This window comes from Somniosus microcephalus, chromosome 19, assembly GCF_052327205.1.
Source record: "Somniosus microcephalus isolate GS21.2 chromosome 19, FLI_Smic_1.0, whole genome shotgun sequence".
Taxonomy (NCBI): domain Eukaryota; kingdom Metazoa; phylum Chordata; class Chondrichthyes; order Squaliformes; family Somniosidae; genus Somniosus; species Somniosus microcephalus.
The window spans coordinates 4,588,609-4,614,648 of NC_141005.1; the positions used below are offsets into that span (position 1 = coordinate 4,588,609).

A 26,040-nucleotide genomic window follows, 5' to 3' on the forward strand; every position below is an offset into this window, starting at 1 on the left:
CTGATTGCATCAATAATTCTAAAAGGTAGTTGGATGGGTATTGGAGGAGGAGGAGGAACTTACAGGGTTACAGACAAAAAGTGGGACTAATCACGACTGCTCTTTCAAAGAGCCAACACAGGCACGATGGGCCGAATAGCCTCCTGTGCTGTAAGCTTCTGTGAGTCTATGAAAGATTTGCAGGGTTATGGGGAAAGAGCAGGGAAGTGGGATTAACTGGATAGCTTGTTCAGAGAATCGGCACAAGCACTTAGGGCCAAATGTATTATTTTGTATTTTCAGGTGGAAAGCAGTGTGAATGGAACATCGCACTGAGCTCAGCTCCCATTTAACCAGAACACCATGTGTGACCATGGGCTGTTACAAATAAAAGAACTGCAACTTTTTCAGCATTCAAGAGCAGACATAAAAACAGGTAATGAAAATAAGCTTTATTACAACAAGAAATAAATACAAAGATGCCTATTTACCTTCTGTACAACAGCAAAATGTAAATTATAATTCAATGAAACTAAATCCTGTACTGCAAAGTTCCAGGCAGTTCCATTCCTCCAGTTTCTTCTCAAATGTGCAAAAATAATTTTCCTCTAGTTATATCCTTGTACCCTACTTCCAATAAACTCAAAACTTTTAACATTGGCCTGGCAGAACCGTGAGCCATATCGTTTCTGGCAGGTTGTGTGTTTATTCAATGAACTAAACAACTTGGCCTTTGTAACAATGAGTCTATTGTCAGATGTGAAGAAGCAAAGTTGGATTAAGAAGTCAGATGCCAGAATTTTCTTCAAGTATCCCCTGGGGTAAAACATGCATCACCTTTGTGTTTTGGCTCAAATGCAGAAATGACAATACTTAAACTTACAGAAAACAGTGTGGTCAAAAAGGATGTTACAAAAGAAGCAGCACTTTCTTCTCCAGAAATAAACTACTCAACAGGTTTGCCAATCTTCTTGGATAACCTCAAAACGATGCTAAAGCTACGATCTTGCATTGCGTTCAGTTTCAGCCAGACATTCCCGCACTAATCCTCGAGCATGAATAATTCCTAAATATAAAAAGGGAGAGACAAGTATTTAACCTACTTAGGAGTTCAGAACACTTCGCACCGCAACAGTGGCCCTAGTCTACTCTGCTGCAGAATATTACTCTGCCTCATGGTCCTGCAGCCGCCACACAAAGATCGTGGACGTGCAGCTAAACGCTGCCATGAGGACGGTGTCAGGGATGCTCAAGTCCACTCCAACTGAGTGGCTCCCGGTGCCGTCCCACATTGCCCCGCCTGCCATTCTCCGTGATGCTACCGTGCTCCATGAGATGGAAAAAATCATGAGCAACATCGACCTTCCCATTCACGAAGACTTAAAAATCCCACCATGAAAGTGCTTAAAATCGCGCCGGCCATTCTGGGAAACAGCAGCCAATATTCCTGCAGCTGGTATTGACCCGCTATCCAGATGGACGGAATCGTGGGACGCTCGCAACATAAAGAACCAACACCTCATCACTGACCCAACAGCAGAGGTCCCTGGCTCCGCCCTCCCTCGAAGACAATGGACGGCGCTCAACCCAATCCGCACGGGGCACGGACGATGCGGCCGCCTGCTCCACAAGTGGAAGATGAGGGGACGACCCGAAGTGCGACTGTGGCCCTGAGTCCCAGACCATGGAACACATCACATCAACCTGCCCACTAAGATCTGTCGCGGGAGGCACCTCATTTCTCCACTCGGCATCTCAGGAGGACATCGATAGGACAGCCAAACTAGACGTCCCATTAGAAGCTTTTCCCGTCATACGCAACAACAAGGAGTTCAGAAACTAAAGCGCTTGGTGCAAATAACTAAACAGCAGCTTTCACCTATTTTTGCCTCCTTACTTTTCTTCTCGTCTCCCGACACATAACGGTCACCGACAGCCCCCGGCCAGCTCGCTCAAGACAACATTCTTCATGTGTCAGTTTAGACAGCAAGTGTTGACCATGGGAACAGGTGGCATCAGGATCAAACCTGACCTGGCCCTCACACAACTCTTCCTCTACAACATTTCCAGCAGAGGTGACTAGACAGTGTTCAGAAGAGACAATCGTAGTGAATTCATTCTGTCCCCAATGCCAGGACAAATGTAGCACCCCAACTACCACCAACTAACTCAGCACAGAGTTCACCCAGACCTTGCACTGTATCACACCACAAACTGGCACCATTCAGTATAGCATGTCTCAGCTAATGTATTTTAGACAGAATGTTCTACAACCTTGAAATGTCCAAAAGTATGGAAGTGTGATAGGGTAAATAGGAAAAAGTTATTTCCACTGGGTCAGTAAATTGGTAACAAGAGGACACAGTATTAGGATTAGCACAAGAATTATGAAGGGGGAGATTTTTTTCTGAGGGGAAGAGTTGTTAAAGTATGGAACATAGTACCACAAAGGATTATTGAAGTCAATCACGTGAAAAAAAATATTAAAGCGTTTAGAGAGAGCAGAAAAATGGGTTTAGAGTAGCTAGCCCCAGTCTGCGGTAAGCACCAACACCTTCATGATGGGATCATTTTCTTTAATTCATTCGGGGTGTGGGCGTCGCTGGCAAAGCCGGCATTTATTGCCCATCCCCAGTTGTCCTGAGAAGGTGGTGGTGGGCCTTCTTTTTGAACTGCTGATGGTGTTTTGATTCAACTGTGGGGCTCGATAGGCCACTTCAGAGGGCAGTTAAGAGTCAGCCAGGTTGCTGCGGGTCTGGAGTCACACATAGGCCCAGACTGGGTAAGGACGGCAGGTTTCCTTCCCTAAAGGATATTAGTGAACCACTTGGGTTTTTACAACAATCCACAGCTTCATGGTCACTTTTACTGATCCCAGCTTTTTATTACCAGAGTTTTTTTAATATATAAATATATAAACTGAATTTAAATTCTCAAACTGCCAGGGTAGTTCTCTTGATTATTAGGCCAGTAACATAACCACTACACTACTGTACCCAGTGTAATGGCCCCATTCCGTGCTTAAATTTGGGTGATTCTACAATCTATTAAACAAATTGTATGAGTAATCATTCACTCGGTTAAGCAGTTGATAAATCAGAAACAGTGCAGCATTCGATTACAAACACTAAGAAAGCACAAACATTGCTGATATGTTATATACCACGTTTCAGGCGTTCCATTGCACTTTTACTTCCAGCGTATGTTGGTCTAATGTCTTTCCCCAGTTCTTCGATTATAGCAAGCAGCTCCGCATATTTACTCTGTGGTGGCTGGCCACTGCTCATTCCCTAACAGAGAAAAAAGGGTTACAAGCTGGGAAATACACAATTAACACTGAATGTTCAGTAGCAGTAGGTAGCAGTGACAATAAATAGAACACAACAACTTGTCATAGAATCAGTACAGAAGGAGGCTATTCAACCCATCGTGCCTGTGCCGGCTCTTTGAAAGAGCTCTCCAGTTAATCCCACACCCCCTGCCCTTTCCTCATCGCCCTGCAAAGGTATAGCGCCTTTAACATAGTAAAACATCCCAAGGCACTCAACACATGCGTTTCCAAAACAACTGTTCCAGCAGTGACTGTTGTGTTTTGTAGATCACTTTTATTCTGAAGCGAATCATTTCAATCAAATTCTTAACACAGCAAATATCTTCTGGTGGGAGGCAAGGAAGAAAAAGAATCATCATCTGCAGATGCATTGTTCCTGAGCACCTCAGCAATACAGAAGCACCATTCAGTTGCAGTGTACGGCTTGATACCAATTCATTGTGTCTGCCGAGTGTCTCGACCTATTTAAAAGTACGCATGTTGGGGTTTAAAAAGTTAAAACAATTGTCATGATGTGAAGCTGCTCAGCAACAGATTTAGGGGTCCAAGTACAGAAATCACCAAAAGCTCATGGACAGGTACAGAAATCATTAAAACAGATAATAGAATGTTGGCCTTTATCTGAAGAGGGCTGGAATACAAAGGGTGTAGGTTGTGTCACAGTTTATATAAAGTTCTGGTCAGACCCCACCTGGAGCGACTGCGTTCAGTTCTGGGCCCCGCACCTCAGGAAGGATAGACTGGCCTTGGAGGGGTAGCAGCGCAGATTCACCAGAATGGTACCGGGGCTAAAAGGGTTAAATTATGGAGGACAGGTTGCACAGACTAGGATTATATTCCCTGGAGTATGGAAGATTAAGGTGTGATCTGATTGAGGTGTTTATAATGGTAAAAGGATTTGATAGGGTAGATAGAAACTATTTCCTCTGGTGGGGGGAGTCCAGAACAAGGGGGCATAACCTTAAAATTAGAGCCAGGCCATTCAGGGGTGATGTCAGGAAGCACTTCTCACACAAAGGGTGGTGGAAATCTGGAACTTTCTCTCCCAAAACGCTGTTGAGGCTGGGGGTCAATTGACAATGTCAAAACTGAGATTGATAGATTTTTTCAAAAGCAAAATACTGCGGATGCTGGAAATCTGAAATAAAAACAGGAAATGCTGGAAACACTCAACAGGTCAGGCAGCATCTGTGGAGAGAGAAAGAGTTAACATTTCAGGTCGATGACCTTTCATCAGAGCATGATGGGATAGTTTTTTAAAAATGTATTTATGGGATGAGGGCGTCGCTGGCAAGGCCAGCATTTATTGCCCATCCCTAATTGCCCTCGAGAAGGTGGTGGTGAGCTGTCTTCTTCAACCACTACAGTCCGTGTGCTGAAGGTACTCGCACAGTGCTGTTAGGTAGGGAGTTCCAGATTTTGACCCAGCGACGATGAAGGATCGGCGATATACTTCTAAGTCAGGATGGTGTGTGACTTGGAAAGGAACTTGGAGGTGGTGGTGTCCCCATGCGCCTGCTGCCCTTGTCCTTCTAGGTGGAAGAGGTCGCAGGTTTGGGAGGTGCTGCTGAAGAAGCCTTGGTGAGTTGCTGCAGTGCATCTTGTAGATGGTACACACTGCAGCCACGGTGCGCCGGTGGTGGAGGGAGTGAATGTTTAAGGTGGTGGATGGGGTGCCTATCAAGCGGGCTGCTTTGTCCTGGATGGTGTCGAGCTCCTTGAGTGTTGTTGGAGCTGCACTCATCCAGGCAAGTGGAGAGTATTCCATCACACTCCTTACTTGTGCCTTGTAGATGGTAGAAAGGCTTTGGGGAGTCAGGAGGTGAGACACTCGCTGCAGAATACCTAGCCTCTGACTTGCTCTTGTTGCCACAGTACTTATGTGGCTGGTCCAGTTAAGTTTCTGGTCAATGGTGACCCCAGGATGTTGATGGTGGAGGATTCGGCGATGGTAATGCCATTGAATGTCAAGAGGCAGTGTTTAGACTCTCGCTCGTTGGAGATAGTCATTGCCTGGCACTTCTGTGGTGCGAATGTTACCTGCCACTTATCAGCCCAAGCCTGAACGTCATCCAGGTCTTGTTGCATGTGGGCTTCATTACCTGAGGAGTTGAATGGCACTGAACACTGTGCAGTCATCAGCGAACATCCTCATTTCTGACCTTATGTTGGAGGGAAGGTCATTGATGAAGCAGCTGAAGATGGTTGGGCCTAGGACACTGCCCTGAGGAACTCCTGCAGCGATGTCCTGGGGCTGTGTGACTGACCTTCAACCACCACAACCATCTTCCTTTGTGCTAGGTATGACTCCAGCCAGTGGAGAGTTTTCCCCCGATTCCCATTGACTTCAGTTTTACTAGGGCTCCTTGATGCCACACTCGGTCAAATGCTGCCTTGATGTCAAGGGCAGTCACTCTCACCTCTCCTCTGGAATTCAGCTCCTTTCTCCATGTTTGGACCAAGGCTGTAATGAGGTCGGCAGTCGAGTGGTCTTGGCGGAACCCAAACTGAGCATCAGTGAGTAGGTTATTGGTGAGTAAGTGCCGCTTGATAGCACTGTCGATGACACCTTCCATCACTTTGCTGATGATTGAGAGTAGACTGATGGGACGGTAATTGGCCAGATTGGATTTGTCCTGCTTTTTGTGGACAGGGCATACCTGGGCAGTTTTCCACATTGTCGGATAGATGCCAGTGCTGTAACTGTACTGGAACAGCTTGGCTAGAGGCACGGTTAGTTCTGGAGCACAAGTCTTCAGCACGATAGCCGGGATGTTGTCAGGGCCCATAGCCTTTGTTGTATCCAGTGTGCTCAGCCGTTTATAAGAACACTAGCTGGAGTGCCCAGTGGTGCCGAGGCTTTTTCGAGGGCATGTTGTTGTTGGAAGAGAGAGAGAGAGCGACTGGGGGGGGAAGAGAGAGAGCGACTGGGGGGAAGAGAGAGAGCGACTGGGGGAGAAGAGAGAGAGCGACTGGGGGAGAAGAGAGAGAGCGACTGGGGGAGAAGAGAGAGAGCGACTGGGGGAGAAGAGAGAGCGCGACTGGGGGAGAAGAGAGAGAGCGACTGGGGGAGAAGAGAGAGAGCGACTGGGGGGAAGAGAGAGAGCGACTGGGGGAGAAGAGAGAGAGCGACTGGGGGAGAAGAGAGAGAGCGACTGGGGGAGAAGAGAGAGCGACTGGGGGAGAAGAGAGAGCGACTGGGGGAGAAGAGAGAGAGCGACTGGGGGAGAAGAGAGAGAGCGACTGGGGGAGAAGAGAGAGAGCGACTGGGGGAGAAGAGAGAGAGCGACTGGGGGAGAAGAGAGAGAGCGACTGGGGGAGAAGAGAGAGCGACTGGGGGAGAAGAGAGAGAGCGACTGGGGGGAAGAGAGAGAGCGACTGGGGGAGAAGAGAGAGAGCGACTGGGGGAGAAGAGAGAGAGCGACTGGGGGAGAAGAGAGAGAGCGACTGGGGGGAAGAGAGAGAGCGACTGGGGGGGAAGAGAGAGAGCGACTGGGGGAGAAGAGAGAGAGCGACTGGGGGAGAAGAGAGAGAGCGACTGGGGGAGAAGAGAGAGAGCGACTGGGGGAGAAGAGAGAGAGCGACTGGGGGAGAAGAGAGAGAGCGACTGGGGGAGAAGAGAGAGAGCGACTGGGGGAGAAGAGAGAGAGCGACTGGGGGAGAAGAGAGAGAGCGACTGGGGGAGAAGAGAGAGAGCGACTGGGGGGGAAGAGAGAGAGCGACTGGGGGAGAAGAGAGAGCGACTGGGGGGGAAGAGAGAGAGCGACTGGGGGAGAAGAGAGAGAGCGACTGGGGGAGAAGAGAGAGAGCGACTGGGGGGGAAGAGAGAGAGCGACTGGGGGAGAAGAGCGAGCGACTGGGGGAGAAGAGAGAGAGCGACTGGGGGAGAAGAGAGAGAGCGACTGGGGGAGAAGAGAGAGAGCGACTGGGGGAGAAGAGAGAGAGCGACTGGGGGAGAAGAGAGAGAGCGACTGGGGGAGAAGAGAGAGAGCGACTGGGGGAGAAGAGAGAGAGCGACTGGGGGAGAAGAGAGAGAGCGACTGGGGGGGAAGAGGGGGGTGAAAGAGAGGGGGGGGAGGGGAGGGGGGAAGGGGAGGGGGGAAGGGGAGGGGGGGAGGGTGGAAGGGGAGGGGGGGGAAGGGGAGGGGGGGGAAGGGGAGGGGGGAAGGGGAGGGGGGAAGGGGAGGGGGGGAAGGGGAGGGGGGAAGGGTGGAAGGGGAGGGGGGGAAGGGGAGGGGGGGAAGGGGAGGGGGGAAGGGGAGGGGGGGAGGGGAGGGGGGAAGGGGGGAAGGGGAGGGAGGGAAGGGGAGGGGGGGAAGGGGGAAGGGGAGGGAAGGGGAAGGGGAGGGGGGAAGGGGGAAGGGGAGGGAGGGAGGGAGGGGGAGGGAGGGGGAGGGAGAGAGGGGAGGGGGGGAGGGGGGAGAGGAGTGGGGGGTGGAGAGAGAGGGAGGGGAAGGGGGAGAGTCCCCGAGCCCCCTGATCCCCGAGGCTCGCCCCCGAGCCCCCTGATCCCTGCCCCCCCGAGGCTCACCCCCCCCGAACTCCCGAGGTTGGCCCCCAACCCCACCCACCCCACCACCACCGAACTCCGGAGGCCCGATCTTCCGAGCACCGGCCCCCCGCCCTCCGGAGCCCCGCCCTCCCGAGCTGGCTTCAAGACCGCCGATTGCGGCTGTGAGAGACGGCCGGCGGGCCCGGTTGCCGGGGTAACCCTTCCCGCTCACCAAGCCTCGGCCGAGATCCGCACTCCCGAGAGCTCCGCCCCCCCCCCCCCCCCCCCCACCGCCCCCCCCGCCCGAGCTGAGCGGGGAACAGAGAGATGCCGCGTCTCAGCTGCTCCTGCTGCGCGCGCACCCTGACCCTCGTGGCTGACGCCGTTGCCCCGGCCGGCGGGCCCGGTTGCCGGGGTAACCCTTCCCGCTCACCAAGCCCCGGCCGAGATCCGCACTCCCGAGAGCCCCGCGCCCCCACCCGAGCCGAGCGGGGAACAGAGAGACGCCGCGTCTCAGCTGCTCCTGCTGCGCGCGCACCCTGACCCTCGTGGCTGACGCCGTTGCCCCGGGTAACGTGACACCGGGGGGGGGCGGGGGGGGGTGAGGAGCTTAGCAGAAGCCGTGGGACAATTACCTAACTCGGGCCTGGCTGGGCAAGAAAGGCCCAGGCTTTCAGGCCTAACAAAAACGCGGCAAGGTAGGAAAAAGAATCTTCAAGTTAGAGAAGATATTTACAAATGAATGAAGTTTTTTTCAAAACAATGTAATAAAAGCAATTTTATTTTGCTGGAAATGTATATTTGAAAAGAAAGACGCAGAAAGCAGGAAAAGGAGTGGAAGCAAGATGGCGGCTACTCACCTCGGTTCAGAACGATAAGGCCCGCCCACACACGCACCGATTGGTCGACCGTCAGGTCACCAAAGTGTAGGATTGGTCAATCGTCCCGTCACTCGACCGTAGGAGGGCCCGGCCGCACGCGCCAGCAACCCGGCGTACGACTGGTCGACCCTCGAGGTCACTCTGTCGCTAATGAGCGGATAATGAGATGCTAATGAGCGGAATGTTGAAGGTTTTTCGGATACCGCGGGCGCGATTTTTGCCCGGCCGAAACGTAAATACGCTTAAGACCGTTTTGGAAAGGTAAGCTTTCTTTTGACGTAACGCACGCGTAGGTACGCTCTATAACTTTCGAGCGCATACCAGACAGATGCACACGTGAGGACAGACAGAAGGACAGACAGACAGAAGGACAGACAGAAGGACAGACAGACAGAAAGAAGCATCCGTTTATATATATAGATAAGAAATAGGAGCAGGAATAGGCCACTTGGCCCCTCGAGCCTGCTCCGCCATTCAATAAGATCATGGCTGATCTTGGGCTCAAAGCCATTTTCCTGCCCGCTCCCCATAGCCCTTCACTCCTTATCTTGCAAAAATCTGTCTAGCGCCACCTTAAATGTATTTAATAGCCCCGCCTCCATGGCTCTCTGGGGCAGAGAATGCCACAGATTTATGACCCTCTGTGGGAAGAAATTCCTCCTCATCTCAGTTCCAAAAGGGCGACCCTTTATTCTGAAACTATGCCCCCGAGTGGAAACATCCTCTCTGCATCTACCTTGTCGAGTCCCCTCACTATCTTTTATGTTTCTTGATATCACGTGGAGTGAATCGAATTGGTTGAAAACTGGCTTCTCTGATGGTGGGGACCTCATGAGGAGGCTGATATGGATCATCCACTCAGCACTTCTGGCTGAAGGTGGTTGCAAAGGCTTCAGCCTTGTCTTTTGCACCCATGTGCTGGGCTCCACCATCATTGAGGATGGGGATATTCATGGAGCCTCCTCCTCCGTTAGTTGTTTAATGGTCCACCACCATGCACAACTAGATGTGGCAGGACTGCAGAGTTTTGATCTGATCCGTTGATTGTGGGATCGCTTAGCCTCACCTATAGCATGCTGCTTCCGCTTTTTAGCATGCATGTAGTCTGGTGTTGCAGCTTCCCTAGGCTGGCACCTTATTTTTAGGTACGCCTGGTGATGCTCCTGGCATGCTCTTCTACACTCCTTATTGAACCCAGGGTTGGTCCCCTGCTTGATGGTAATGGTAGAGTGAGGGATATGCCGGGCCATGAGGTTACAGATTGTGGTGGAATACAATTCCTGCTGCTGCTGATGGCCCACAGCGCCTCATGGATGCCCAGTTTTGAGCTGCTAGATCTGTTCTGAATCTATCTCTCATTTAGCACGGTGGTAGTGCCATACAACACGATGGAGGGTGTCCTCAGTTTGAAGACGGGACTTCGTCTCTACAATGACGGTGCGGTGGTCACTGCTACCAATACTGTCATGGTCAGATGTATCTGCGACAGGTAGATTGGTGAGGACGAGGTCAAGCAGGTTTTTCCCAGGTTCTCTCACCTCCTGTCGCAGGCCCAGATTGGCAGCTATGTCCTTCAGGACTTGGCCAGCTCGGTCAGTAGTGGTGCTACCAAGCCACTCTTGGTGATGGACATTGAAGTCCCCCACCCAAAGTACATTCTGCACCCTTGCTACTCTCAGTGCTTCTTCCAAGTGGTGTTCAACATGGCGGAGTACTGATTCATCAGCTGAGGGAGGGCGGTCGGTGGTAATCAGCAGGAGGCTTCCTTGCCCATGTTTGACCTGAAGCCATGAGACTTCATGGTACCCGGAGTCAATGTTGAGGACTCCCAAGGCCACTCCTTCCCGAGTGTATACCACTGTGCCGCCACCCCTGGTGGGTCTGTCCTGCCGGTGGGACAGGACGTACCCAGGGATGGTGATGGAGGAGTTTGGGACATTGGCTGAAAGGTATGATTCTGTGAGTATGGCTATGTCAGGCTTGACTAGTCTGTGGGACAGCTCTCCCAATTTTGGCACAAGTCCCCAGATGTTGGTGAGGAGGACTTTGCAGGGCTGGGTGTGCTGTTGCCATGTCCATAGGCGGTGCTGAGGTCGATGCCGCGTGGTCCGTCCGGTTTCATTCTTATTATTTTGTTTCAACTGAGTGGCTTGCTTGGCCATTTCAGAGGGCAATTAAGAGTCAACTACATTGCTGTGGGTCTGGAGTCATACATAGGCCAGACCGGGTAAGGACGGAAGATTTCCTTCCCTAAAGGACATTAGTGAACCAGATGGGTTTTTACAACACTTCGATAATTTCATGGTTTCCATTACTGATTTTTTTAAATTCCAGATTTATTTAATTAACTGAATTTAAATTCCCCAGTCTCCGGATCATTAATCCAGGCCTCTGGATTACTAGCCCAGTGACATTACCACTATGCTACCATTCCCCTAGCATATAAAGTGTGTGCGTGCAATGGAGCATGAATAATGGTCAACAGGGAGATTGAGATGAAACAAAACAAGGACAGCTGGTGTAAAGGGTAGCCAAGTATAAGTAAATTGAAGAAGTGTTAGACAAGGCTAGAATGAGTGTTAGATAATCTTAGAATTAGATAACCATAAAATGAACAATGTGTAGAGATGATGCCAGAGTTAGTCAAGTAAATACAACATTATGTAGAAAAATACTGAAATAAGAGTTCTGTACAAGATAATGAATGCAGGATTCAGCAGCCTTCAGAAGCACCCCAGTCTACAGTTCCGCACTGAAACCAGTCATGTGACATCTGAGTCATTATGAGCGACAGCTGCAGAAAAATAAACTGCATTTCAAGAAATAGTACAAAACCCTTACTTACACGAACTGCATGTTAGGAACAGCGTGGAATGGTGCTGCTCCCTGCCTCCAATGAGTGTATCACTTGTTTGCATTACTCATGTGTGCTGTCCAATAAAATCTCCGCCTAGTTGCTCTGACCCCGGAGTCGCTCTTTGCTAGGCCACTCCAGAAAGCATTAAGATCACCCACATAGTGTTGACTAGCTACGATTACGTGCAAGCCAGAGAGGGTAGGAGTGGCAGGGCATTGGTGAATCACTTAGATTCTCACTACAACCCAGCAGCTATGGTCATTTTCTTCTTGTGACAGGCCACAATTTAACAGATTTAATCAATTCAGTTAGAAAGAAAAGACTTGCATTTCTATCGCGCCTTCCACGACCTCGGGACGTCCCAAAGCACTTTAAAGCCGATGAAGTACTGTTTGAAGTGCAGTCACTGTTGTAATGTAGGAAACGCGGCAGCCAATTTGCACACAGCAAGATCCCACAAACAGCAATGTGATAACGACCAGATCATCTGTTTTTAGTGATGTTGGTTGAGGGATAAATATTGGCCTGGACACTGGGGAGAACTCCCCTGCTCTTCTTCAAAATAGTGCCATGAGATCTTTTACGTCCACCTGGGAGGGCAGACAGGGCCCCGGTTTAACGTCTCATCCAAAAGACAGCACCTCTGACAGTACAGCACTCCCTCAGTACTGCGCTCAAGTGTCAGCCTGGATTTTATGTTCAAGTCTCTGAAGTGGGGCTATGAACCCACAACCTTCTGAATCAGAGGCAAGAGTGCTATCCACTGAGCCACAGCTGACACTTTTCACTATTTGAGATTTGAACCCATGACCAATTGGTCCAGTGCCCTAACCATTATGCCACTGTACCCTATAGAAACATAGAAACATAGAAGATAGGAGCAGAAGTAGGCCAGTCTGCCCCTCGAGCCTGCTCCGCCATTCAATGCGATCATGGCTGATCATCCAAATTCAGTACCCTGTCCCTGCCTTCTCCCCATATCCCTTGATCCCTTTAGCCTTAAGAAATATATCCAACTCCTTCTTGAATATATTTAATGAATTGGCCTCTACTGCCTTCTGTGGTAGAGAATTCCACAGGTTCACCACTCTCTGGGTGAAGAAATTCCTCCTCATTTCTGTCCTAAATGGCTTACCCCTTATCCTTAGATTGTGACCCCTGGTTCTGGACTCCCCGACCATCGGGAACATCCTTCCTGCATCTAGTCTGTCCAGTCCTGTCAGAATTTTATAAGTTTCAATGAGATCCCCTCTCATTCTTCTAAACTCCAGCGAGTATAAGCCCAATCGACCCAATCTCTCCTCGTACGTCATTCCTGCCATCCCAGATATCAACCTGGTGAATCTTGGTTGAACTCCCTCCATGGCAAGAACATCCTTCCTCAGATAAGGCGACCAAAACTACACACAATACTCAAGATGTGGTCTCACCAAGGCCCTGTACAACTGCAGCAAGACATCCTTGTTCCTGTACTTGAACCCTCTCGCTACGAAGGCCAACATACCATTTGCCTTCTTAACCACCTGCTGCACCTCCATGCTTACCTTCAGCGACTGGTGCACAAGGACACCCAGGTTCTCATTGCACTTCCCCTTCTCCCAATCTACTGCATTCAGATAATAATCTGCCTTCCTGTTTTTGACACCAAAGTGGATAACCTCGCATTTATCCACGTTATATTGCATCTGCCATGCTTCTGCCCAATCACCCAACCTGTCCAAATCATCCTGGAGTTTCTCGGCATCCTCCTCACAGCACACACGCCCACCCAGCTTTGTGTCGTCTGCAAACTTGGAGATATTACATCTAGTTCCCTTGTCTAGATCATTAATATATACTGTGAATAGCTGGGGTCCAAGGACCGATCCCTGCGGTACCCCACTAGTCACTGCCTGCCACTCGGAAAAAGACCCGTTTATTCCAACTCTTTGCTTTCTGTCTGCCAACCAGTTCTCCATCCAAGTCAATACCTTGCCCCCAATCCCATGTGCCTTAACTTTACATGCTAATCTCTTATGCGGGACCTTATCGAACGCCTTTTCAAAGTCCAAATACACCACATCCACTGGTTCTCCCTTATCTATTTTACCAGTTACATCCTCAAAAAATTCCAGTAATTAGTCAAGCACAATTTACCTTTTGTAAATCCATGTTGACTTTGTCCAATCCTGTCACTGTTTTCCAAGTGCTCTGCTATTACATCTTTTATAATGGACTCTAGCATTTTCCCCACTACCAATGTCAGGCTTACCGGTCTGTAATTCCCCGTTTTCTCTCTACCACCTTTTTTGAATAGTGGGGTAACATTAGCTACCCTCCAATCCATGGGTACTGTTCCAGATTCCATCGAATGTTGGAAGATGATCAGCAATGCATCTACTATTTCTAGGGCCACTTCCTTAAGTACCCTAGGATGTAGATTATCAGGCCCTGGGGATTTATCGGCCTTCAATCCCGTCAATTTCCCTAACACCATTTCCCTACAAATACTGATTTCTTTCAGTTCCTCCCTTTCATCAGACCCTATGTTCCCCGACATCTCTGGGAGGTTATTTGTGTCCTCCTTTGTGAAGACAACCAAAATATGTATTTAATTGGTCTGCCATTTCTTTGTTCCCCATTATAAATTCCCCTGATTCTGACTGCAAGGGACCTACGCTTGACTTCACCAATCTTTTTCTCTTCACATATCTATAAAAGCTTTTACAGTCAGTTTTTATGTTCCCACGCAAGCTTACTCTCATACTCTATTTTCCCCTTCTTAATTAATCCCTTTGTCCTCCTTTGTTGAATCCTAAACTGCTCCCAATCCTCAGGTTTACTGCTTTTTCTGGCCAACTTATATGTCCTCTCCTTGGATCTTATGCTATCCCTAATTTCCCTTGTTAGCCACGGTTGAGTCACCTTTTTTGTTTTATTTTTATGCCAAACTGGGATGAACAAATTCTGTAGTTCATCCATGCGGTCTTTGAATGTTTGCCATTGCCTATCCACCGTCAACCCTTTGAGTGACATTCCCCAATCAATCCTACACAACTTGTGCGTCATACCATCGTAGTTTCCTTTATTTAAATTCAGGACCCTAGTCTCTGAGTCAACTACTTCACTCTCCATCTTAATGAAGAATTCTATCATATTATGATGCAGATATGAATGTTACTGTACCTGCAAATAACCCATAGAGGGTGGTCCGTAGTCATTGAACAGTGGCCTAAAGGACTGCACTGAGCTCCCCATACTCATAGAAGGAGATGGAACACTTCGAACTGTTGGAGAAGGATTGTGTTAATGATGCATCAGTTTGTAAATACTGAACATTCACCAATTTCTCTCTATGAAACAACACGAGTTGTCAAATATATTATTCTGTAAAATGTAAAAGCGCTACCTAACCCGGCATTTTAAAACAAAGCATTGCAGCTTACGAGAACCTAAAACAGCAAGCTGATCCATCCATCCAGAGAGAGGTCTCCGATCGTTCAGCTGTGCATGGCCTAGTCTGGAACCGAGCAGTACAGACCACAGGGTCCCAGGTACAACCCAGTCTGTGCTGCACGGGTTGTGTTTTGCTGTGTTAGGGGGTAGGGATGCTACAATTGGCCTCAGCAACCTCAGTTAGAGAGTGGGAGCAGGAAAAAGAAATCAACCAGCGTCACGCCCCGCTGTACATTGCAGCAAGAATTATAAGAAAAGAACCACCCCCCCCGGCCCAAGCCAGTGCCCCAGAAACCACCACCCCCCCCCCCCCAGCCCGAGCCAGTGCCCCCAGGAACTGCCCCCCCCGGCCCGAGCCAGTGCCCCTAGAACCACCCCCCCCCGGCCCGAGCCAGTGCCCCAGGAACCGCCCCCCTGGCCCGAGCCAATGCCCTGGAACCGCCCCCCGGCCCGAGCCAGTGCCCCTGGAACCGCCCCGAGCTAGTGCCCCTGGAACCGCCCCCCGGCCCGAGCCAGTGCCCCTGGAACCACCCCCCCCGGCCCGAGCCAGTGACACTGGAACCCGCCCCCCTGGCCCGAGCCAGTGCCCTGGAACCACCCCCCCCCGGCCCAAGCCAGTGCCCCAGGAACCGTCCCCTGGCCCGAGCCAGTGCCCTGGAACCACCCCCCTGGCCCGAGCCAGTGCCCTGGAACCGCCTCCCCCGGCCCAAGCCAGTGCCTTTTCTCATTCTTCCTACCAAAATGAATAACTACACACATCTGTGCATTAAATTTGATCAGTATGCCCATGTTCACCAGTCTGTCTATGGCCTCCTGAACTCTGCTACGATCCTCCTCACTGTTTACTACATTTCCGAGTTTTGTGTCAGCTGCAAACTTTGAAATTATGCCCAACTCCAGGTCATTAATATATATAAAAAATACGCCCAGTTGATCCAGAATGGGATGTTGACTTGGGAGGCTGAACATTTCCTGCTATATGTGATGGGTCAAGAGATGTCCAGGGGTGGTGGGAGCGGGGGTGAACAGGAATAAATACCATACCTCACAGGTAAAGATGGAGGGCATTGCTATGATTGGGAAGCAGCTCATCCACAGCAAGGACAGCAGCTTCACACAACTGCTGAAATGATGCGGCCACTTCCCCATACTGAGGAAGCTCATTACTGCTGTGTACAGGATCTCCCCCATCCTCTCAATGACAGGCCAACCATCATGGAATTGGAGGGGGGAGGGGTAAATGGAGATCAGATGGGGAGTGTGTTTTAATACTGTTTAAGCCTGTAAATCCTGCTCAATGTCGGTGTGTAGCGACAGCTTTACTCTGTATCTAACCCGTGCTGTACCTGCCCTGGGAGTGTTTGATGGGGCAGTGTAGAGAGAGCTTCACTCTGTATCTAACCCGTGCTGTACCTGCCCTGGGAGTGTTTGATGGGGCAGTGTAGAGGGAGCTTTACTCTGTATCTAACCCGTGCTGTACCTGCCCTGGGAGTGTTTGATGGGACAGTGTAGAGAGAGCTTTACTCTGTATCTAACCTATGCTATACCTGCCCTGGGAGTGTTTGATGGGACAGTGTAGAGAGAGCTTCACTCTGTATCTAACCTGTGCTGTACCTGCCCTGGGAGTGTTTGATAGGACAGTGTAGAGACAGCTTCACTCTGTATCTAACCCATGTTATACCTGCCCTGGGAGGGTTTAATGGGACGGTGTAGAGAGAGCTTTATCTGTATCTAACCCATGCTATACCTGCCCTGGGAGTGTTTGATGGGACAGTGTAGAGGGAGCTTTACTCTGTATCTAACCCGTGCTGTACCTGCCCTGGGAGTGTTTGATGGGACAGTGTAGAGGGAGCTTTACTCTGTCTCTAACCCGTGCTGTACCTGCCCTGGGAGTGTTTGATGGGGCAGTGTAGAGGGAGCTTTACTCTGTATCTAACCCGTGCTGTACCTGCCCTGGGAGTGTTTGATGGGGCAGTGTAGAGGGAGCTTTACTCTGTCTCTACCTGTGCTCTGCCGAATACTCACACTTCCATAAACATAAAGTTTACAAAATGGCCTTTAGAATTCTAGGTATACTGTATTAGAATAGTTTTTTATTTAAATAGATTAACAGACACTATGTGACACAACACACCATGTAATACTCACAACACCTCCCCTCCCCTCCCTGCACACAGTGTTAGGACTCAGCAGATGAGAGAACACCACCTAGTGACCAGCACCTCTGCCTCTTCCCAATTCCTCCCAGCTTGTTGCTGACATTTGAAGAATGTTCCAGATCGTTTTACAATTAAGTCAAACGTTGCTGCAAAAGGTCAGGGATGTGGAGCCTCACTGAGCAAACTGCTGGTTTATTCCAAACAAAGCTTGGACCATCATTCGGCGGGGTTAAAATGTGACTGGAGGTAAAGCGACTCCTGCAGCACACTCAGTGACAGCCGAGCTGGTTTAAGAGAATTACAAAAAATATCCTGAACACGATTACAAGCTGGAAATTTACAACATCTGGAATGTATTCTCCCCTTAAAATCTCACTCCCCTCCTCACCGCCTGGTTAAATATGTTCGAGATCACCCAGCACGGGGACAGGGTCTGCTCTGGTCCAATCTGCTGTCCTGAAGCCTGACAGGAGCGCTGGGCCCGGCCGCGGCCACACTCCTGTTCAAAGCCCCTCAAACACTGAACTCACCTGCGGTGAAATCCCGAGCCTCCGCCGCAGTGTCTGTGCACATTGCAAACCACCAGATGTGCTGCTATTCCTGGAAACAAACACGAGCAGCCTCGCCCAGCACAATTGTAAAGAAATGTGAATCTGTAAAAAATGAACTCCTCGGTCAAGTTTAACGCGAATAAAAATATATTTCTGACCAATAATTTCAGGAACCAAGTAGTTTCCGACTGCAGACACACAGTTGTGTCTAGGAGCCGGGTTCCGTCTCTCGACCATTTGGGTGATTTCTGGGTTTTAAGCTAAAACTGCAGATTTTTAAATTTACACTCCGCTTTACATTTCTGGATCACAAGCTTCAAGGGGCTCAGTAATTATTAGTAAAAAACTCAAAAAAATCTGTGTTTAATAATTGGGATCATTGGATAACGGCTGTGAGGAGGGATTTTTAAACCAGGTGATTCTGCCTTCAGATACCGCCGCCCCCTCCCCTCCCCCTCTCCCTCCCTCCCCCTCCCCTCCCCTCCCCCTCTCTCTCTCCCCCTCCTCTCCCCTCTCCCCCCCGCTCTCCCTCCCCCTCTCCTCCCTCCCCCTCTCTCTCACCCTCTCCCTCTCTCCCCCCTCCCCCTCCCTCCCCCTCTCCCTCCCGCCCCTCCCTCCCCTCTCTCGTCTCTCCCCCCTCCCTCCCCCCCTCCCTCCCTCCCCCTCTCTCCCCCCTCCCTCCCGCCCCCTCTCTCTCCCCCCTCCCATCCCCCTCTCTCTCCCCCCTTCCCTCCCCCTCTCACCCCCCCTCCCTCCCCACTCTCTCCCCCCTCCCTCCCCCTCTCTCTCCCCCCCCTCCCTCCCCCTCTCTCTCCCCTCCTCCCTCCCCCTCTCTCTCCCCCTCCCCCCCTCTCTCTCCCCCCCTCCTCCCCCTCCCCCTCCCCTCCTCCCTCCCCTCCCTCCCCCTCTCTCACCCCCTCCCTCCCCTCTCCCCCCTCCGCCCCCCTCTCCCCCCTCCCCTCCCGCCCCCTCCCCCCTCCCCTCCCCTCCCTCCCCCTCTCCCCCCCTCCCCTCCCTCCCTCCCCCCTCTCCCCCTCCCCTCCCCTCCCTCCCCCTCTCACCCCCCCCCTCCCCTCCTCCCCCCTCCCCTCCCCTCCCCACTCCCCTCCCTCCCCCTCTCCCCCTCCCCCACCCCCTCCCCCTCTCCCCCCTCCCCCCTCCCCCTCCCCTCCCTCCCCCTTCCCCTCCTCCCCTCCCTCCCCCTCCCCCTCCCCCCTCCCCCTCCCTCCCCTCCCTCCCTCCTCTCCCCCTCCCCTCCCTCCCCCTCCTCCCCCCTCCCCTCCCCTCCCCTCCCTCCCCCTCCCCTCCCTCACCCCCCGCCCCCCCTCCCTCCCCCCCCTCCCCCCGCCTCCCCCACCTCCCACCCCTACCTCCCCCCCTCCTCCCCCCCCTCACCCCCCCTCCCCCCCCACCCCCCCCTATCCCACCCCCCTCCCTCCCCTCTCCCCCCCCTCCTCCCACCCCCTCCTCCCCCTCACCCCCTCCCCTCCCCCCCCTCTCCACCCCCCTCTCCTCCCCCTCTCTCTCCCCACCCCCTCCCCCTCTCTCTCCCCCCCCTCCCTCCCCCTCTCTCTCCCCCCCTCCTCCCCCTCTCTCCCCCCCTCCCTCCCCTCTCTCTCCCCCCCTCCCTCCCCTCTCTCTCCCCCCCTCCCTCCCCTCTCTCTCCCCCCCCTCCCTCCCCCCTCTCTCCCCCCCTCCCTCCCCCTCTCTCTCCCCCCCCTCCTCCCCTCTCACTCCCCCCCTCCCTCCCCCTCTCTCTCCCCCCTCCCCCCCCTCTCTCTCCCCCCCTCCCTCCCCCTCTCTCACCCCCCCTCCCTCCCCCCCTCCCACCCCCCCTCCCTCCCCCCTCCCTCCCCCTCTCTCTCCCCCCTCCCTCCCCCCCTCCTCCCCCTCTCTCTCCCCCCCTCCCTCCCCCCTCCCTCCCCCTCTCTCCCCCCCTCCCTCCCCCCTCTCTCCCCCCTCCCTCCCCCTCTCTCTCCCCCCCTCCCTCCCCCTCTCTCTCCCCCCCTCCCTCCCCCTCTCTCTCCCCCCCTCCCTCCCCTCTCTCTCCCCCCCCCTCCCCCTCTCTCTCCCCCCTCCCTCCCCCCCTCCCTCCCCTCCCTCCCCCCCCCTCCCTCCCCCTCTCTCTCCCCCCCTCCCTCCCCCCTCCCTCCCCCCTCCCTCCCCCCTCTCTCCCCCCCTCCCTCCCCCTCATCTCTCCCCCCCTCCCTCCCCCCTCTCTCCCCCCCTCCTCCCCCTCTCTCTCCCCCCCTCCCTCCCCTCTCTCTCCCCCCCTCCCTCCCCCTCTCTCTCCCCCCCTCCCTCCCCCTCTCTCTCCCCCCCTCCCTCCCCCTCTCACTCCCCCCTCCCTCCCCTCCTCTCCCCCCCTCCCTCCCCCTCTCTCTCCCCCCCTCCCTCCCCCTCTCTCTCCCCCCCCTCCCTCCCCCTCTCTCTCCCCCCCTCCCTCCCCCTCTCTCTCCCCCCCTCCCTCCCCCTCTCTCTCCCCCCCTCCCTCCCCCTCTCTCTCCCCCCTCCCTCCCCCTCTCTCTCCCCCCCCCTCTCTCTCCCCCCCTCCCTCCCCCTCTCTCTCCCCCCTCCCTCCCCCTCTCTCTCCCCCCCCTCCCTCCCCCCCCCTCCCTCCCCCCCCCTCCCTCCCCCCCTCCCCTCCCCCCTCCCTCCCCCTCTCTCTCCCCCCCTCCCTCCCCCTCTCTCTCCCCCCTCCCTCCCCCTCTCTCTCCCCCCCTCCCTCCCCCTCTCTCTCCCCCCCTCCCTCCCCCTCTCTCTCCCCCCCCTCCCTCCCCCTCTCTCTCCCCCCCCTCCCTCCCCCTCTCTCTCCCCCCCTCCCTCCCCCTCTCTCTCCCCCCCCTCCCTCCCCCTCTCTCTCCCCCCCTTCCCTCCCCCCTCTCTCTCCCCCCCTCCCCCTCTCTCTCCCCCCCTCCCTCCCCCTCTCCCCCCTCCCTCCCCCTCTCCCCCCCTCCCTCCCCCTCTCCCCCCCTCCCTCCCCCTCTCTCCCCCCTCCCTCCCCCTCTCCCCCCTCCCTCCCCCTCTCCCCCCTCCCTCCCCCCTCCCTCCCCCTCTCCCCCCTCCCTCCCCCCTCCTCCCCCTCTCCTCCCCCTCTCCCCCTCCTCCCCCTCTCTCTCCCCCCTCCCTCCCCCTCTCTCCCCCCTCCCTCCCCCTCTCTCTCCCCCCCTCCCTCCCCCTCTCTCTCTCCCCCTCTCTCTCCCCCCTCCCTCCCCCTCTCCCTCCCCCTCTCTCTCCCCCCCTCCCTCCCCCTCTCTCTCCCCCCCTCCCTCCCCCTCTCTCTCACCCCCTCCCTCCCCCTCTCTCTCACCCCATTTAACTTTTTTTTTTAATTTTTAATTTAATTTATTGTGAATGTTCCTGAGCTGGTTGGAGCTTGTACACACAATTTTTTTTTTACAATTTACAATTTAAATCGCTTTATTGGCATGATAAGTTACATCTTATGTTGCCAAAGCATCAAAATACATTTATGGTTCAGCACATAAACGCAGTTCTATTCATACAGTGTATAAACAGGTATATCCCTGAGTGTATAAATATACATTCGCATTGTTTATATATATTTTTTTCTTAGCTTACTGGTTGTCCCTCTGTTCATGGCAAGCTGCAACATAGTGCGCCGCCAGCGTTACACAGCTTCTCTCCTCTCCCAGTAGGAATGGAGTTTTTGGTTGTCATTCAGATTTCTGAAATCAGGGCATATTTGTGAGAATTTTGGTAGAAATTCTCCCCTGATGCCCTGATATTTTCCACAAGCTGTGAGGAAGTGCATCTCTGTCTCCACCACTCCCTGACTGCAGTGAGAGCATATCCTGTCCTCTCTTGGCAGCCCCCTCCCTCCCCCTCTCTCTCCCCCCTCCCTCCCCCTCTCTCTCCCCCCCTCCCTCCCCCTCTCTCTCCCCCCCTCCCTCCCCCTCTCTCTCCCCCCCTCCCTCCCCCTCTCTCTCCCCCCCTCCCTCCCCCTCTCTCTCCCCCCCTCCCTCCCCCTCTCTCTCCCCCCCTCCTCCCCCTCTCTCTCCCCCCTCCCTCCCCCTCTCTCTCCCCCCCTCTCTCCCCCCCTCCCTCCCCCTCTTCTCTCCCCCCTCCTCCCCCTCTCTCTCCCCCTCCTCCCCCCTCGTCTCTCCCCCCTCCCTCCCCCTCTCTCTCCCCCCTCTCTCCCCCTCTCTCTCCCCCCCTCTCTCCCCCCCTCTCTCTCCCCCCCCTCCCTCCCCCTCTCTCTCTCCCCCCCCTCCCTCCCCCTCTCTCTCCCCCCCTCCCTCCCCTCTCTCTCCCCCCTCCCTCCCCCTCTCTCTCCCCCCCTCCCTCCCCCTCTCTCTCCCCCCCTCCCTCCCCCTCTCTCTCCCCCCCTCCTCCCCCTCTCTCTCCCCCCCTCCCTCCCCCCCTCCCTCCCCCCCTCTCTCCCCCCCTCCCTCCCCCCCTCCCTCCCCCCCTCCCTCCCCCCCTCCCTCCCCCCCTCCCTCCCCCCTCCTCCCCCTCTCCCTCCCCCCCTCCCTCCCCCTCTCTCTCCCCCCTCCCTCCCCCTCTCTCTCCCCCCTCCCTCCCCCTCTCTCTCCCCCCTCCCTCCCCCTCTCTCTCCCCCCTCCCTCCCCCTCTCTCTCCCCCCTCCCTCCCCCTCTCTCTCCCCCCTCCCTCCCCCTCTCTCTCCCCCTCTCTCTCCCCCCTCCCTCCCCTCTCTCTCCCCCCTCCCTCCCCCTCTCTCTCCCCCTCCCTCCCCCTCTCTCTCCCCCCCCTCCCCCTCTCTCTCCCCCCCCTCCCCCTCTCTCTCCCCCCCCTCCCCTCTCTCTCCCCCTCCCCTCCCCTCTCTCTCCCCCCCTCCCTCCCCCTCTCTCTCGCCCCCTCCCCCTCTCTCTCGCCCCCTCCCTCCCCCTCTCTCTCGCCCCCGTCCCTCCCCCTCTCTCTCCCCCCCTCCCTCCCCCTCTCTCTCCCCCCTCCCTCCCCCTCTCTCTCCCCCTCCCTCCCCCTCTCTCTCCCCCCCTCCCTCCCCCTCTCTCTCCCCCCCTCCTCCCCCTCTCTCTCCCCCCCTCCCTCCCCCTCTCTCTCCCCCCCTCCCTCCCCCTCTCCCTCCCCCCCTCCTCCCCCCCCTCCCTCCCCCTCTCCCTCCCCCTCTCCTCCCCCCCTCCCTCCCCCTCTCTCTCCCTCCCCCCTCCCTCTCTCTCTCCCTCCCCCCTCCCTCCCCCTCTCTCTCCCTCCCCCTCTCTCTCCCCCCCTCTCTCTCCCCCCCTCCCTCCCCCTCTCTCTCCCCCCCTCTCTCTCCCCCCCTCCCTCCCCTCTCTCTCCCCCCCTCCCTCCCCCTCTCTCTCCCCCCTCCCTCCCCCTCTCTCTCCCCCCCTCCCTCCCCCTCTCTCTCCCCCCCTCCCTCCCCCTCTCTCTCCCCCCCCTCCCTCCCCCTCTCTCTCCCCCCCTCCCTCCCCTCTCTCTCCCCCCCTCCCTCCCCCTCTCTCTCCCCCCCTCCCTCCCCCTCTCTCTCCCCCCCTCCCTCCCCCTCTCTCTCCCCCCCCTCCCCCTCTCTCTCCCCCCCTCCCTCCCCCTCTCTCTCCCCCCCTCCCTCCCCCTCTCTCTCTCCCCCTCCCTCCCCCTCTCTCTCCCCCCCTCCCTCCCCCTCTCTCTCCCCCCCTCCCTCCCCCTCTCTCTCCCCCCCTCCCTCCCCCTCTCTCTCCCCCCCCCCCTCCCTCCCCTCTCTCTCCCCCCCTCCCTCCCCCTCTCTCTCCCCCCCCCCTCCCTCCCCCTCTCTCTCCCCCCCCCTCCCTCCCCCTCTCCCTCCCCCCCTCCCTCCCCCTCTCTCTCCCCCCTCCCTCCCCCTCTCTCTCCCCCCCTCCCTCCCCCTCTCTCTCCCCCCCTCCCTCCCCCTCTCTCTCCCCCCCTCCCTCCCCCTCTCTCTCCCCCCCTCCCTCCCCCTCTCTCTCCCCCCTCCCTCCCCCTCTCTCTCCCCCTCCCTCCCTCCCCCTCTCTCTCCCCCTCCCTCCCCCTCTCTCTCCCCCCTCCCTCCCCCTCTCTCTCCCCCCCTCCCTCCCCCTCTCTCTCCCCCCCTCCCTCCCCCTCTCTCTCCCCCTCTCCCTCCCCCTCTCTCTCCCCCTCTCTCTCCCTCCCCCTCTCTCTCTCCCCCTCCCTCCCCCTCTCTCTCTCCCCCTCCCTCCCCCTCTCTCTCTCCCCCTCCTCCCCCTCTCTCTCTCCCCCTCCCTCCCCCTCTCTCTCTCCCCCTCCCTCCCCCTCTCTCTCTCCCCCTCCCTCCCCTCTCTCTCTCCCCCTCCCTCCCCCTCTCTCTCCCCCTCCCTCCCCCTCTCTCTCCCCCCCTCCCCCCCTCTCTCTCCCCCTCCCTCCCCCTCTCTCTCCACCCCTCCCTCCCCCTCTCTCTCCCTCCCCCTCCCCCTCCCTCTCCCCCTCCCTCCCCCTCTCTCTCACCCCCTCCCTCCCCCTCTCCCCCCTCCCCCCCCTCTCCCCCTCCCCTCCCTCTCCCCCCTCCCCTCCCTCTCCCCCCTCCCCTCCCGCCCCCTCTCCCCCCTCCCCTCCCCTCCCTCCCCCTCCCTCCCCCTCTCCCCCCTCCCCTCCCCTCCCCTCTCTCCCTCCCTCCCCCTCTCCCCTCCCTCCCTCCCTCCCCCTCTCCCCTCCCTCCCCCTCTCCCCCCTCTCCCCCCTCCCCTCCCTCCCCCTCTCCCCCCCCTCCCCTCCCTCCCCCTCTCCCCCCTCCCCTCTCCCCCTCTCCCCCCTCCCCTCCCTCGCCCCTCTCCCCCCTCCCCCTCTCCCCCCTCCCTCCCCTCTCCCCCTCCCCCTCCCCTCCCTCCCCCTCCCCTCCCTCCCCCTCCCCTCCCTCCCCCTCTCCCCCCTCCCCCTCCCCTCCCTCCCCCTCTCCCCCTCCCCTCCCTCCCCCTCTCCCCTCTCCCCCCTCCCCTCCCTCCCCCTCTCCCCTCCCTCCCCCTCTCCCCCCTCCCCTCTCCCCCCTCCCCCTCTCCCCTCACCCCCCTCCCCCTCTCCCCCTCTCCCCCCTCCCCCTCCCTCTCCCCCCTCCCTCCCTTCCCCCTCCCTCCCCCCCCCTCCCTCCCCCTCTCCCCCCCCTCCCTCCCCCTCTCCCCCCCCTCCCTCCCCTCCCTCCCCCTCTCCCCCCCCTCCCCTCCCCTCCCTCCCCCCCTCCCTCCCCCTCTCTCCCCCCCCCTCCCTCCCCCTCTCTCCCCCCCCTCCCCCTCTCCCCTCCCCTCCCCCCCCTCCCCCTCTCTCTCGCCCCCTCCCTCCCCCTCTCTCTCCCCCCCTCCCTCCCCCTCTCTCTCCCCCCCTCCCTCCCCCTCTCTCTCCCCCCCCTCCCTCTCCCCCCCCTCCCTCTCTCTCCCCCTCCCTCCCCCTCTCTCTCCCCCCTCCCTCCCCCTCTCTCTCCCCCCTCCCTCCCCCTCTCTCTCCCCCCTCCCTCCCCCTCTCTCTCCCCCTCCCTCCCCCTCTCTCTCCCCCCTCCCTCCCCCTCTCTCTCCCCCCTCCTCCCCCTCTCTCTCCCCCCTCCCTCCCCCTCTCTCTCCCCCCCTCCCTCCCCCTCTCTCTCCCCCCCTCCCTCCCCCTCTCTCTCCCCCCCTCCCTCCCCCTCTCTCTCCCCCCCTCCCTCCCCCTCTCCCTCCCCCCCTCCCTCCCCCTCTCCCTCCCCCCTCCCTCCCCCTCTCTCTCCTCCCCCCCTCCCTCCCCCTCTCTCTCCCTCCCCCCTCCCTCCCCCTCTCTCTCCCTCCCCCCTCCCTCCCCCTCTCTCTCCCTCCCCCCTCCCTCCCCCTCTCTCTCCCTCCCCCCCTCCCTCCCCCTCTCTCTCCCTCCCCCCCTCCCTCCCCCTCTCTCAATTTTTTTTTTTTTACAATTTAAATCGCTTTATTGGCATGATAAGTTACATCTTATGTGCCAAAGCATCAAAATACATTTATGGTTTACCACATAAACGCAGTTCTATTCATACAGTGTATAAACAGGTATATCCCTGAGTGTATAATATACATTCGCATTGTTTATATATATTTTTTTCTTAGTTTACTGGTTGTCCCTCTGTTCATGGCAAGCTGTAACATAGTGCGCCGCCAGTGTTATACAGCTTCTCTCCTCTCCCAGTAGGAATGGGAGTTTTTGGTTGTCATTCAGATTTCTGAAATCAGGGCATATTTGTGAGAATTTTTGGTAGAAATTCTCCCTGATGCCCTGATATTTTCCACAAGCTGTGAGGAAGTGCATCTCTGTCTCCACCAATCCCTGACTGCAGTGCGAGCATATCCTGTCCTCTCTTGGCAGCCTGGTCTGCCTGTGTCTGCCTTTTTCGATCGCTAGGCTATGTTCGCTAAGTCTGTACCTTGTCAAGGTTCTTCTCAGTTTGTTATCCTTTACCATGGTCAGGTAATCA

At 56.2% G+C, this 26,040-nt stretch overlaps 1 protein-coding gene across 1 annotated transcript; it reads right to left on the bottom strand.

Annotated features, from left to right (window-relative positions):
- Window positions 1-410: 410 nt before the first annotated feature.
- Window positions 411-18,090, bottom strand: cdk2ap1 (cyclin dependent kinase 2 associated protein 1). Its single transcript, XM_086011859.1, has 4 exons — window positions 17,665-18,090; window positions 14,706-14,806; window positions 3,143-3,269; window positions 411-1,045 (listed from the first exon to the last, which is right to left on the bottom strand). The coding sequence occupies exons 1-4, from the start codon at window positions 17,705-17,707 to the stop codon at window positions 978-980; spliced, it is 339 nt and encodes a 112-aa protein (XP_085867985.1). The 5' UTR covers window positions 17,708-18,090; the 3' UTR covers window positions 411-977.
- Between the last annotated feature and the right edge of the window lie 7,950 nt (window positions 18,091-26,040).

Bases quoted from the DNA above. Each gene is read 5' to 3' on its own strand.
- cdk2ap1 (XM_086011859.1), bottom strand. From the start codon at position 17,707: ATGTGCACAGACACTGCGGCGGAGGCTCGGGATTTCACCGCAG. The intron at 14,807-17,664 runs GTGAGTTCAGTG...CTTCTCCAACAG, and splicing joins GGCTCGGGATTTCACCGCAG to TTCGAAGTGTTCCATCTCCT. The intron at 3,270-14,705 runs GTACAGTAACAT...TTTCTCTGTTAG, and splicing joins CCTCTATGGGTTATTTGCAG to GGAATGAGCAGTGGCCAGCC.